At 49.6% G+C, this 14540-nt stretch overlaps 1 protein-coding gene across 9 annotated transcripts in view; it reads left to right on the top strand.

The window, feature by feature from the left end:
* MDGA1 (MAM domain containing glycosylphosphatidylinositol anchor 1) overlaps nucleotides 1–14540 on the top strand; it is a 441180-nt gene that overhangs the window by 380493 nt on the left and 46147 nt on the right. For all 9 annotated transcript variants that reach the window (XM_073556269.1, XM_073556267.1, XM_073556270.1 and 6 more), the window contains 2 exons: nucleotides 1422–1599; nucleotides 1867–1890. In XM_073556269.1, coding sequence (XP_073412370.1) covers nucleotides 1422–1599; nucleotides 1867–1890 — 202 coding nt within the window. The remainder of the gene's footprint in view (nucleotides 1–1421; nucleotides 1600–1866; nucleotides 1891–14540) is intronic.

Raw genomic sequence — 14540 nt, 5'->3', positions numbered from 1 at the left:
AATATAACTACTATAATACTGCCCCCTATGTACAAGAATATAACTACTATAATACTGCCCCTATGTACAAGAATATAACTACTATAATACTGCTCCTATGTACAAGAATATAACTACTATAATACTGCTCTTATGTACAAGAATATAAATACTATAATACTGCCCCTATGTACAAGAATATAACTACTATAATACTGCTTCATATGTACAAGAATATAATTACTATAATACTGCCCCTATGTACAAGAATATAACTACTATAATACTGCTTCCTATGTACAAGAATATCACTACTATAATACTGCTCCTATGTACAAGAATATAACTACTATAATGCTGCCCCTATGTACAAGAATATAACTACTATAATACTGCTCCTATGTACAAGAATATAACTACTATAATGCTGCCCCTATGCACAAGAATATAACTACTATAATACTGCTCCTATGTACAAGAATATAACTACTATAATGCTGCCCCTATGCACAAGAATATAACTACTATAATACTGCTCCTATGTACAAGAATATAACTACTATAATACTGCCCCTATGTACAAGAATATAACTACTATAATACTGCCCCCTATGTACAAGAATATAACTACTATAATACTGCCCCTATGTACAAGAATATAACTACTATAATACTGCCCCTATGTACAAGAATATAACTACTATAATACTGCTCCTATGTACAAGAATATAACTACTATAATACTGCCCCCTATGTACAAGAATATAACTACTATAATACTACCCCATATGTACAAGAATATAACTACTATAATACTGCCCCTATGTACAAGAATATAACTACTATAATACTGCTCCTATGTACAAGAATATAACTACTATAATACTGCTCTTATGTACAAGAATATAAATACTATAATACTGCCCCTATGTACAAGAATATAACTACTATAATACTGCCCCTATGTACAAGAATATGACTACTATAATACTGCCGCTATGTACAAGAATATAACCACTATAATACTGCAGTCACCACTAGGGGGAGCTCCCTGTATACATAGATACTTGATAAGATCTTGTCTGCAGCCACCACTAGGGGGAGCTCCTTGTATACAGAGATACATGATAAGATCGTGCCTGCAATCTCCACTAGGGGGAGCTCCCTGTATACAGAGATACATGATAAGATCCTGTCTGCAGTCACCACTAGGGGGAGCTCCCTGTATACAGATACATGATAAGATTGTGGCTGCAATCTCCACTAGGGGGAGCTCCCTGTATTCAGAGATACATGATAAGATCTTGTCTGCAGCCACCACTAGGGGGAGCTCTCTGTATACAGAGATACATGATAAGATCGTGCCTGCAATCTCCACTAGGGGCAGTGATGTGACCATTTGGGGATACAATGTGTCTGATACTTTATCCCCTTATTTCCAGCCGAACATGAAGGGAGTGAACAGTTTCGTGGTGACAAGCCTCGAGCTGCTGAAAGGTTTTCTGTATGAGACCCGACTGACCAATCTGAAGATCCCGCAGAGCTACGAGGTGAAGGTCACCCCACACACAGCTGCCGGAGCTGGCGACTCCACGTCCCGGACCATCCGGTACAAAGAGCGTAAGTGGTGTCCGCTATTACCGCTGATGTCCGTTATTACCTACTTTTATAGCTAGTGGTATCTTGAATAGTAAGAAATCTGACATATAAGCGTCTCCGTCCACCTCTGAGGCTCCGTCCGCCTCTGTAGTTTGATCATTTCCTCATTATTTAGCTCTGGTTCACGCTGCGTCTTCTCTGTCGCTCAGCGGCTTTAGAGGTTTTGTCTTTTCTTCATTTTATTAGAATTTCCGTCATAAAACGTATTACTCATTTTTTGTTTTCCAGCTGTCAACTACCCGAGCCAATCAGGTGAGTCCATACGTGTGACATGTGTATGTACATAAATGTGATGTGTGTGACAGGGCTTCACTGCTGCCAGTGTAGCAGAGCTGTGGCTTGGCACAGTGTGTTACATAGGACTGCAGGTAAAGAATACAGCAAAATCCGACATATTCTCTCTCTCTCACACACACTGTATACGCCGTATGCACCACACACACACTGTATACACCGTATGCACCACACACACACACACTGTATACACCGTATGCACCACACACACACACACTGTATGCGCTGTATGCACCACACACACACACTGTATACGCTGTATGCACCACACACACACACACTGTATACGCTGTATGCACCACACACACACACACTGTATACACCGTATGCACCACACACACACACACTGTATGCGCCGTATGCACCACACACACACTGTATACACCGTATGCACCACACACACACTGTATACACCGTATGCACCACACACACACTGTATACACCGTATGCACCACACACACACACTGTATACACCGTATGCACCACACACACACACACTGTATGCGCTGTATGCACCACACACACACACACTGTATACGCTGTATGCACCACACACACACACACTGTATACGCTGTATGCACCACACACACACACACTGTATACACCGTATGCACCACACACACACACACTGTATGCGCCGTATGCACCACACACACACTGTATACACCGTATGCACCACACACACACACTGTATACGCTGTATGCACCACACACACACACTGTATACGCTGTATGCACCACACACACACACTGTATACACCGTATGCACCACACACACACACACTGTATACACCGTATGCACCACACACACACACACTGTATGCGCCGTATGCACCACACACACACTGTATACACCGTATGCACCACACACACACACTGTATACGCTGTATGCACCACACACACACACTGTATACGCTGTATGCACCACACACACACACTGTATACACCGTATGCACCACACACACACACACTGTATACGCCGTATGCACCACACACACACTGTATACACCGTATGCACCACACACACACTGTATACACCGTATGCACCACACACACACTGTATACACCGTATGCACCACACACACACTGTATACACCGTATGCACCACACACACACTGTATACACCGTATGCACCACACACACACTGTATACGCCGTATGCACCACACACACACACACTGTATACACCGTATGCACCACACACACACACACTGTATGCGCTGTATGCACCACACACACACACACTGTATACGCTGTATGCACCACACACACACACACTGTATACGCTGTATGCACCACACACACACACACTGTATACACCGTATGCACCACACACACACACACTGTATGCGCCGTATGCACCACACACACACTGTATACACCGTATGCACCACACACACACACTGTATACGCTGTATGCACCACACACACACACTGTATACGCTGTATGCACCACACACACACACTGTATACACCGTATGCACCACACACACACACACTGTATACACCGTATGCACCACACACACACACACTGTATACACCGTATGCACCACACACACACACTGTATACACCGTATGCACCACACACACACACACTGTATACGCTGTATGCACCACACACACACACACTGTATACGCTGTATGCACCACACACACACACACTGTATACGCTGTATGCACCACACACACACACACTGTATGCGCCGTATGCACCACACACACACTGTATACACCGTATGCACCACACACACACTGTATACACCGTATGCACCACACACACACTGTATACACCGTATGCACCACACACACACACTGTATACGCCGTATGCACCACACACACACACTGTATACGCTGTATGCACCACACACACACACACTGTATACACCGTATGCACCACACACACACACACTGTATACACCGTATGCACCACACACACACACTGTATACGCCGTATGTACCACACACACACACACTGTATACACCGTATGCACCACACACACACTGTATACACCGTATGCACCACACACACACTGTATACACCGTATGCACCACACACACACACTGTATACACCGTATGCACCACACACACACACACTGTATACGCTGTATGCACCACACACACACACTGTATACACCGTATGCACCACACACACACACACTGTATACACCGTATGCACCACACACACACACTGTATACGCCGTATGTACCACACACACACACACTGTATACACCGTATGCACCACACACACACTGTATACACCGTATGCACCACACACACACACACTGTATACACCGTATGCACCACACACACACACACTGTATACACCGTATGCACCACACACACACACACTGTATACACCGTATGCACCACACACACACACACACTGTATACGCCGTATGCACCACACACACACACACTGTATACACCGTATGCACCACACACACACACACTGTATACGCCGTATGCACCACACACACACACACTGTATACACCGTATGCACCACACACACACACACTGTATACGCCGTATGCACCACACACACACACACTGTATACGCCGTATGCACCACACACACACACACTGTATACGCCGTATGTACCACACACACACTGTATACACCGTATGCACCACACACACACTGTATACACCGTATGCACCACACACACACTGTATACACCGTATGCACCACACACACACACTGTATACACCGTATGCACCACACACACACACACTGTATACGCTGTATGCACCACACACACACACACTGTATACACCGTATGCACCACACACACACACACTGTATACACCGTATGCACCACACACACACACTGTATACGCCGTATGTACCACACACACACACACTGTATACACCGTATGCACCACACACACACTGTATACACCGTATGCACCACACACACACACACTGTATACACCGTATGCACCACACACACACACACTGTATACACCGTATGCACCACACACACACACACTGTATACACCGTATGCACCACACACACACACACACTGTATACGCCGTATGCACCACACACACACACACTGTATACGCCGTATGCACCACACACACACACACTGTATACGCCGTATGCACCACACACACACACACTGTATACGCCGTATGCACCACACACACACACACTGTATACGCCGTATGCACCACACACACACACACTGTATACGCCGTATGCACCACACACACACACACTGTATACACCGTATGCACCACACACACACACACTGTATACGCCGTATGCACCACACACACACACACTGTATACGCCGTATGCACCACACACACACACACTGTATACGCCGTATGCACCACACACACACACACTGTATACGCCGTATGCACCACACACACACACACTGTATACGCCGTATGCACCACACACACACACACTGTATACGCCGTATGCACCACACACACACACACTGTATACGCCGTATGCACCACACACACACACTGTATACACCGTATGCACCACACACACACACTGTATACGCCGTATGCACCACACACACACACACTGTATACGCCGTATGCACCACACACACACACTGTATACGCCGTATGCACCACACACACACACTGTATACGCCGTTTCCCACCAACAAAAGTTAATTTTAAAAATTGTCTGTGTCTGACCGTGTACGGAGCGCACCACATCTCCTGGGCAGGGGAGGAAGCAAAAGACAATACTGACATCACAGCAGGTGATCACAGAGGATTCATTTTCTGCGGTAAAATATTTCACGGACTGTTTTTAAACAATATTTTACCTCAGAAAATGTATCCTCTGCGATTTCCTGCAGTAATGTCAGTATTCTCTTTTGCTTCCTCCCCTGCCCAGGAGCTGTGGTATGCTCCGTACATGGTCAGACACAGGGGTGAGAGAGACGGAGAACAGGGGGGAGACAGCTCAAACGGAACAGCACATGAGGGGAGAACACAGCACAGGAAGGAGAGAGACAGCAGACAAGGGGGACAGCACATGGGGTAGACAGGTCAAAGAAGAGAACACAGACGGGAGAAGTCAGCACATGGGGAAAGAGAGAGTGGATAGGTGGGTGAGCACATGGGGGGGAGAAAGCTTGCCGCCATCGTGACATTACCGCCCTCCCCATGCGACCGGCCTCCATCTAGTGTGTATAGATATACACACACACACACAGTGGGGGAAAAAGTCTTTAGTCAGCCCCCAATTGTAGAAGTTCCCCCCCTTATAAAGATGAGAGCCGCCTGTAACTGACATCATAGGTCGACCACAACTCTGAGCGTCACAATGAGGAAACAAATCCAGAAAATCACCTTGTCTGATTTGGAAGATTTATTTTGCAAATTATGGTGGAAAATAAGTATTTGGTCACCTAAAAACCTGCAAGATTTCATCTACATACTGTACTGTGCATAAGACCGTCGCCCGGGGTTCACCCTCCTACACCGCTGTTCTACTTAATAACTGTTTCATCCTCCACATAAGAATGATCATTATCTGCTGTAAGATGTAACCGGTCACTGGCACACCCAGCTACAGGGGTCATACACGGCACGGGAGCTTCTCCCAAATTAGAATATCAGCTCATATCATTCAGTTCTTCAATACAGACAGTGACTCTCCTCTATTCTCTAGAGTCATTACACCCAGAGGGATCTATGTCACGGGATTATTCCTGGTAATGTTGATGATTATGGCTTACAGCCAATGAGAACCCAGAAGTCATTATCTCAGGAAATTAGAATACTTTATAACACCAGCCTGAAAAATGATTGTAAAATCTGAAATGTCCTCCTGAAATGTATGATCAGTAAATGCCCTCAATACTTGGTCGGGCTCCTTCTGCATCAATTCCTGCATCAATGCAGCATGGCATGGAGGCGATCCGCCTGTGGCACTGCTGAGGGGTTATGGAAGCCCAGGTTGCTTTGATAGCAGCCTTCAGCTCGTCTGCATTGTTGGGTCTGGTGTCTCTCATCTTCCTCTTAACAATACTCCACAGATTCTCTATGGGGTTAAGGTCAGGCGAGTTTGCTGCCAATCAAGCCCAGTGATACTGTTGTCTTTACACCGGGTATTGGTCCTTTTGGCCGTGTGGACAGGGGCCAAGTCCTGCTGGAGAATGACATTTCCATCTCCATAAAGCTTGTCGGCAGAGGGAAGCATGAAGAGCTCTAAGGCTATGTGCACACGGTGCGGATTCTGCTGCGTTTCCGCAGTGGTTTTGGCCCTGCGGAAATGCAGCAGTTCCGCTGACCATGTACAGTGCAATGAAACCCTATGGGTTTTCAAAAACGCTGTGCTGACGGTGCGTTTTTTTCCGCGCGGTTTTGCTGCGATTTACAAACCGCAGCATGTCAATTGTTTGGGCGGTTTCAGCAGCGGTTTCACACCTTTAACATAGTAGACGTGTGAAACCGCAGACCAAACCGCAGGAAAACCGCAGGTCACTTTACCTGCGGTTCCATGCGGAAAAAAACGCAGGTGAATCTGCAGCGTGTGCACACAGCCTAAAACGTCCCAGCAGAATAGTGAGTGCAGCTCTGCTCATTGTGATGATTGTGGGTGTCTTCGCTGCTGATCCTGTTGTGTGCTCCTGAGCTCTGAGAAACAACACCTCTCCACCCGGGGACCTGCTCTCTCGCCTACCCAGGGAGGAGTGGGTTTCCTGGGATGAGTGAAGGAGCCAAGTCCCAGGCTTCTGTTTCCCAGACCAGGCCGGCGGAGAGCAGAAGAAACCAGCAACCAGCCTGCACATCAGAGGACTCGGGGGTGAGACGCTCCACCAGGAGTCGCAGCAATGTGGCTCCTACTCCCCCCAGGCCTGCAGAGAACCAGAGAAGCCGCAAGGCTTCCAACATGGAGGAGAAGCCTGCTAGCAGCGTGCAAGATGGCGGTCCTTCCGGAGGAAAGCTGAGTGCTCACGGAGGTAAGGACGACCTCGCTGAGGAAAGTTGGGGGCTGCAGAAACCAAATGAGTCTGTGTCCACCTATCCCTCCCGGGTCATGAGCCACCTCTGTGAGTATGAAGAGGCGAGTAAGACCATCAGGAGGCTCCGGGAGGAGCTGCACTGCACAAGAGCCAAAGCTGCAGGTTCCTCCAGACCCAGGAAGACCCAACTACAGGTTGAGATAAAGCAACTGAAGCTTGATATTAATGAGCTGGAGGTGAGGAAAGTATTCCTAAGAGAAAAAAGTGGACCATTTAAAGAAAAACTGATGAATGAGGACAGATTTAGAGAAATGGCTGATAACAGAGCAAAGGCAGATGGGGCTGCAGCCTGAGAGCCAGGTGGATGATGATGATGATGACCAGCAGAAAGCTCCACCTGGCAGCCTGCAAAGTCACCAGCAGGCCACGTGCAGCGAGCTTCCTGCTGGACAGGCCACATTGGCATGTGGTCGCAGTTCTGCTGGCTCTGGGGAGGACAGTGACAACAGCGGCCAGGGAGCCGCACTAATGGCGGAGATCAAGCTCCTGGAGTCCCCAGTGTGCCTTCGGAACATCCATCTTGGTGATAATTTACCAGAGGAGGCACCTGGGGGCCAGAAGACTAAGGCAAAGAAGAACAAGCCGAAGCTCCAGGAGACGGTGAGTTTTGTATATGCCCCCCTCCCTGTACCCCCACCGAGTCAGCTGCAGGGTCAGCTCGCTGCATAAGCCCCGTTGCCCAGCCCAGCCCGGGTTCTGCTGTGGATCCGGTGCAAAGGCGCGGGGAGAGTACAGAGCACGGTAGTGAGGTGCAGAGCTCCGTCTCTGCTTGTAGTAGCGGGGACGTAGCAGCGGGTGCATCAGCCGAGAGGCTGGACAGTGAGGGCGGCCCGGCGGCGGGCATACGGTTAGGCCATGATACTGTGGTATGCTCCTCAGTGGGAGGGGGGAGCGGCCCAGTGTCGGGGGGCAGCTCCGGTAACCTCGGCGCCCCTGAATGCTGTTGCCGCTGATCACTTAGTTGAGAAGCGGCAGCAGTGTGAGGGGGCTGTCTGGGCTGGGCGTTCTGATCCTCCCAAAATCCTGTTCTGCGTTGGCGCCGCTGGTCAGCAAGATCTTAATATGAAGGATCAGCGGCGCCTCACAGCGGCAAAAGATCAGCAGCGCCTAATGAAGCAAAGAAACTTACCAACTGATGATGCGGAGGGCACCCGTAAGTCCAAGGGTGAGGTCACCTCCAGTTCTGTGGAGGAGACTGAGCCCCTTGTGCCTGATGATGCGGAGGTCGAAGTGTCACCCCCTGTTGTCACTGGTCCAGCAGGAGTGAATGTGGTGGGAGGTGTGGATGAGGAAATTTCTTTGTCTAGTGGTGTGGTTGCTGGTTTGGTGGAGAGTGAGGGTGTTATGGAGGTGGGTAATAGTAATACTGTTGATGTGGTCACTGGTCCGGTTGCCCCCCCGATGGTGGCAGTACCCGTCAGTAGTTATGCCGCTGTCACCTCCGGGGGAAATAGGGCGTCCTCCTCGTCTCCGGCCTCTGGAGACGGCATGTTGCAGCGGCGTCTACTGGAGGCTCTAAAGAAGGGGGAGAGATCACTAATGGTAGATGGTCGAGAGGTTGATCTATCCTTCTGGATAGAGAGGCATGGCCTCGGGGCCTTCCGAGAGCAAAATGGGGGAAATACAGTGTGGTCCCTTCTGACAGCCGGGCCAGGTAGTGTGCGTAGGAATGTGATCCTTCTTCGGTGGAGGGGCAGTGATGCATGTCCTCCAAGGTCTAAGGTTGTGGAGCTCCTGGTGAAGATGGGCTTCAAGGCTATTGACATCTATGCCTTGATACATCCTTATTCCACGCCTGAGTTTGATGTCAGCTTTGTTCGGCCAGAGGGGCTTGAGCTCTTCTGGTCGAATTATGAGTTGGCAAAAAATGAGCCCGGCTGGCGAGACTTTGACATCCAGGCGGTGTCTCGCCAAAATCAAGTCAAGAGAGTGACCATGATGACTTGTAACGAGTCGCTTTCTTGTTATGACATCATGACGTGGCTTGGCAGATATGGAGAAGTGGTGGAAATGCCAAAGAAAAACCGCGATGAGTATGGTATCTGGTCAGGGGCCTGGATGTTTATGGTAAAACTTAGGCGTTCAGGTGGTACGGTTGCCCACATTCCATCATCTGCCTTCCTGGGTAGGGATCGTATCCAGGTCTTCTACCATGGGCATCCGAAGCTCTGTCACAAGTGCGGCGACCCCACACACTTGAGTGCAAACTGCACTGTGCAGAAATGTGCATTGTGTGGGGATATCGGCCATCTTGCTGCATCTTGTGTGGAGATTAGGTGCCACCTGTGTGGTGACTTAGGTCACCCATTCAGCCGTTGTCCTCGCTCCTTCGCTAATGCAGTCGTGACCCCAGTGGGAGAAAGCCGTGAGGCTGATTCTGCTGGGGAAGGGACTAGCAGGGATGTGGAGCTGAGGGGCCAAGAAGGAAAAGCAATAAAAAGACACCTGCCCAGCTGAGGCGTCCAGACAAGCGCAGACAGGAGAGGGAGCTGGGCGAGCCCCGGACTACTGCGGTGACCCCTGTCCTGGATGCCAGTCTTCCTGCTGAGGCCCCGAGGGATGATGAGTTGGATGAGGAGGTCAGGAGAATCCACAGGGAGGAAACTGCCACTGCCTCCGAATCCTCACATTATGGAAGTATGGATGAGGATAATAGGCAGTGGCTAGAGGACAAGCGTCAGCTCGGCACCAAAAAGAAGAGAAAGAAAGGAGATAAAACATATTCTCCGGCTCTGACCAAGGTACCTAAGGAAGGAAAAACTGACTCCCCTCTGGTTGGTCTTTCTAACCAGTTCCAAGCCCTTGAGAACATCTCTTCCTCTGAGGAGGAAGCTGAGGGTGAGGTTTCGGCTTCGGCGGAGCTAACAGGGGGTGCCGAGTCTTCTTCTGGGAATGTAAGGTCCCTGGAGGGAGGGACTGGCCCGGAGTCCGGAGACGAGGACGACAAAAAGAAAAATCATGTGGGAGTGGACACCTCTGTGTCATTAAAGAGGGGGAAGGATTCCTCCTCTGAGGCAGAGGATAAGGGGAGTGGGAAGAAGAAAGCCATCTAACTCAATCACCAATGATGGCGGTACCCACTCCGTTGACGCTGGCGTCCATTATTGTCTCCAGCATAAAGTCAAATGCAGCCAGATTTGCGGCCTTTGATTTTCTCAGCCGTGTTGAAGCTGACATTTTCTTTTTGCAAGAGACCAGACTGCCAAACATGGCAGATGTATTTAAAGCCAAAAGGGAGTGGAGACTTGGGCCCTCCTATTGGTCTCTTGCAGCCAAGCCATATAGCGGAGTGGCGGTCCTTTTTACCGCACCGGTGGAATGCCAACGGGTTGTTGAGTTAGAAATGGGGAGTTGCCTGATCTTAGATGTCCTCATGAAGGGACAAGAGCTCCGGCTTATTAACATCTATGGTCCCCAATCTAAGTGGGACCCGAAGTGTCTCTTTATGAGGATCAAGCCCTACCTTTTTACAAGTCGGCAGGTTGTCTTTGGAGGGGACTTCAATAGTGTCACGAGGCCCAGAGATAGAGGAGGTTCCAGAGACAAGCTGACTTATGAGAGCGTCGCCCTTAATTGTATAGCTAGTGAGGCTCGCCTGGTGGATGTCCACATTCGGCACACCCCAGGCCACGAGGGGTTCACCTATCATAGAGGTAACTGTAGGTCCAGAATAGATAGGTTTTATTTCAAGGAGGATGCTGTCTCTTCAGCAGTGTCTGTTGTTGAGGTGGAATTCTCCGACCACTGTTTAATTTTGTTTTCTCTGAATGTTACAGAGACCCTCCGGATGGGAAGAGGCTTTTGGAGGCTCAATTCGTCTCTCTTGGAAGAAGCAGACATAAGACAGTCCTTTGAGGATTTTCTTCAGAGTGGTGGGAGATGTTCAAAAAAAGGGTTGCGAGATTCTTCCGCCAGCGCTCGAGCCTCAGGAGTCTGAACAGGTACTGCCTGTATCAGGGTCTGAGGAGGAAACTCGAGCATCTTGTCTCAACTGGAGGTAGCCGCGAGGAGATCTCCAGAGTGAAATCTTTGCTCATGAGGTGTCAGTACGATAGACACGCATCTTTGTTTTTTGAGAGAGATTACGGGAAGTAACGCTCGCCCGACCCTTACAGAAACTGCAAGATGTCAGTGAATAGTAAAGTGGTTACAGGACTGGTCAGCACTACGGGGTCCCTGAGGCGATCCAGATCAGGGATCCTGGAGGTGGTCAGATCCTTCTACTCGCACCTCTTGGGGAAGAGGGATCTTGATTGGGATGAGATGTCGGCTTTTCTGGCTGAAGCCGTTCCCGACCCAGGGGTAGACGCCTCTCTTGACGTTTTGACAGAGATGATCAGGGAAGAGGAAGTTAAGTTGGCGATTGAAGGACTTGCCCAAAAAAAAATCGCCCGGTCCAGATGGCTTAACATCTGAGTTCTATAAGACCTTTAAGGACGCTTTGGTTCCCCTCTTGACTGAGGTATTCAATGAGTGTCTTTCCACAGGCACTCTGCCAAAGTCAATGAGGAGGTCTGCCCTGATCATCTTGTCAAAGGGTAAGGACCCATCGTGCATTGAGAATTGGCATCCCATAGCGCTTCTCAATGCAGACAGGAAGGTTCTGGCAAAGGTGCTGTTTAATTGGCTGGTGAAATTTGCACCCCGACTCCTTTTGGAGGCCCAGAATTGCTGTGTTCCAGGTCGCAGCACATTTAGTGCTGTGCTCGGTGTCCGGGAGGCGATGGAGCAGGGTAACTGGAAGGGGTACATGCTGTCACTGGACCAGGCAAAAGCGTTTGATCGGGTTAATCACGAGTACCTCTGGTCTGTCCTTCTGAGATATGGCCTGCTGGGGGGGTTTGTTGATTGGCTTAAAGTCTTGTACGGTGGGGCAGAGAGTTTCCCGCTTGTGAACGGTTGGATTGGCAGCTCTTTTGAGGTTGGATCTGGTGTTCGCCAGGGTTGTCCCTTGAGCCCGCTGCTGTACGTGTTCGTGATTGACCCACTTCTTAGGAGGGTGGAGCGTGGACCGTTGGCCGGGATCGGGATGGACCGGGCAGCACGGGAAGCCACTCTGAGGGTGGTGGCGTATGCTGATGATGTCACACTTTTTGTTTCCTCTCACGAGGAGGCAGGGTGGCTGATGTCAGAGGTAGATCACTACTCGGAGGCATCCGGGTCCAATATCAACCGGGAAAAGTGTGAGAGTCTCTGGCTGGGAGGAGGAGATCCTGGTTTTCATTTCCCGGACACCCTTCCAGGACCCAAAGTCTCTGCAAAAGTCCTTGGCATCGAATTTGGCCAGGGGGATTACCCCAACAAAATTGGGACAGCAGGCTGGAGATTGCCACTCGGAAGGTGAACCAATGGAAGGGTTGGTCTTTGACCCTCAGGGAAAGGGTAAACCTGATCAAAACTTACCTGCTCCCTTTACTGATTTATCTGGGCAGTGTGTGCATCTTGCCGGAGTCTCTCTGGACTCGGTTCTACAGTTTGTTCTTCCAACTGTTATGGGGGAATAGACTGAACCTGGTCAAGAGGGAGGTTACTTACCGTACGAGGAGACTAGGAGGGTTGGGAATGGTCAACCCTGTGGTATTCCTTCTGGATACTTTCATTAAGATCTATATTGCAAACCTCTGGAAAGAGAGGGCTCCTCCGTGGGTATTCTCCTGTAGGGGATGGTTTCAGCCTTTCTTCTAGGAATGGGAGACAGGAGGGCAAGTGAAGGATCTTCGCACACCGCATGGACGTCTTCCGGCTTACGCTACCTTGGTTCTGAAGGTAAGGTGGGGTCTGGGAATGTGGGAGATTAGGACTCTGCCAAGGAAACTCCTTGGCAATAGGGTTCTGTTGACCCATTTCCAGAGGCCTCTGGTGCTCAGGGATTGCGCAAGTCAGGATCTTGGGGTGGGTTTGCATCTTTTGAATTCTATCAGGATCCCCTCGAAGTTTTGGGACTTGGCTTGGCGCTGCTTCCATGGGAAACTGTGTGTGAGAGACAATCTAAACTGTAGGAGCTCTGAGGACAGGAACTGTCCTCGGGAGCATTGTGGTACCGTGCTGGAAAGCATGGACCATTTCCTGCTTCATTGTCCCTTCAACACAGAGGTGTACAAAAGGGTGGGCGCCTCCATTGGCTGGTCTCGGCTGGCCGGCCTCTCCTATGCGGAATGGGCCTATGGAGCATTCGGACACCTTGGTGGCCATGACCGCTGCACATTATTTCTAGTCAGCGTAGTGGTTAGGTATCACACGTGGAACGCACGGTGCTTAGTATCGACGCAACGGAAAATCCTCCCAGTGGACGATGTATTTAGGACCATACTCGGTGACCTGGTGAAGGTGCGCTCTCTGGAGTATGAGAGACTGGGCACACGTAGGGCCGCTCTCCTCTGGAGGGGCTTTTCTCTTAGTGTGTCCTAGTCTGGTCCTCTCCTTTCCTGGTGGTGGGCTGCTGCTGACACTGTAGATTTTTCTTTTGTGATTGGTATACAGTGATGTAGGGCTGCAGGCGCCGAACTTGGGCTTTGTGATTTGTGGGTGTTGTAGTGTTTGTTTCTGTATATATTGTATATAGGGATATAGATTTGGGTGTAGGTGTTAGGTTGG

The sequence above is a fragment of the Dendrobates tinctorius genome, unplaced genomic scaffold (genome assembly GCF_039654945.1).
Source record: "Dendrobates tinctorius isolate UK_male_01 unplaced genomic scaffold, ASM3965494v1 ptg000232l, whole genome shotgun sequence".
Classification (NCBI taxonomy): domain Eukaryota; kingdom Metazoa; phylum Chordata; class Amphibia; order Anura; family Dendrobatidae; genus Dendrobates; species Dendrobates tinctorius.
Note: the sequence above shows the minus strand (reverse complement) of the source record. Positions and strands in the feature narration are given on the sequence as shown.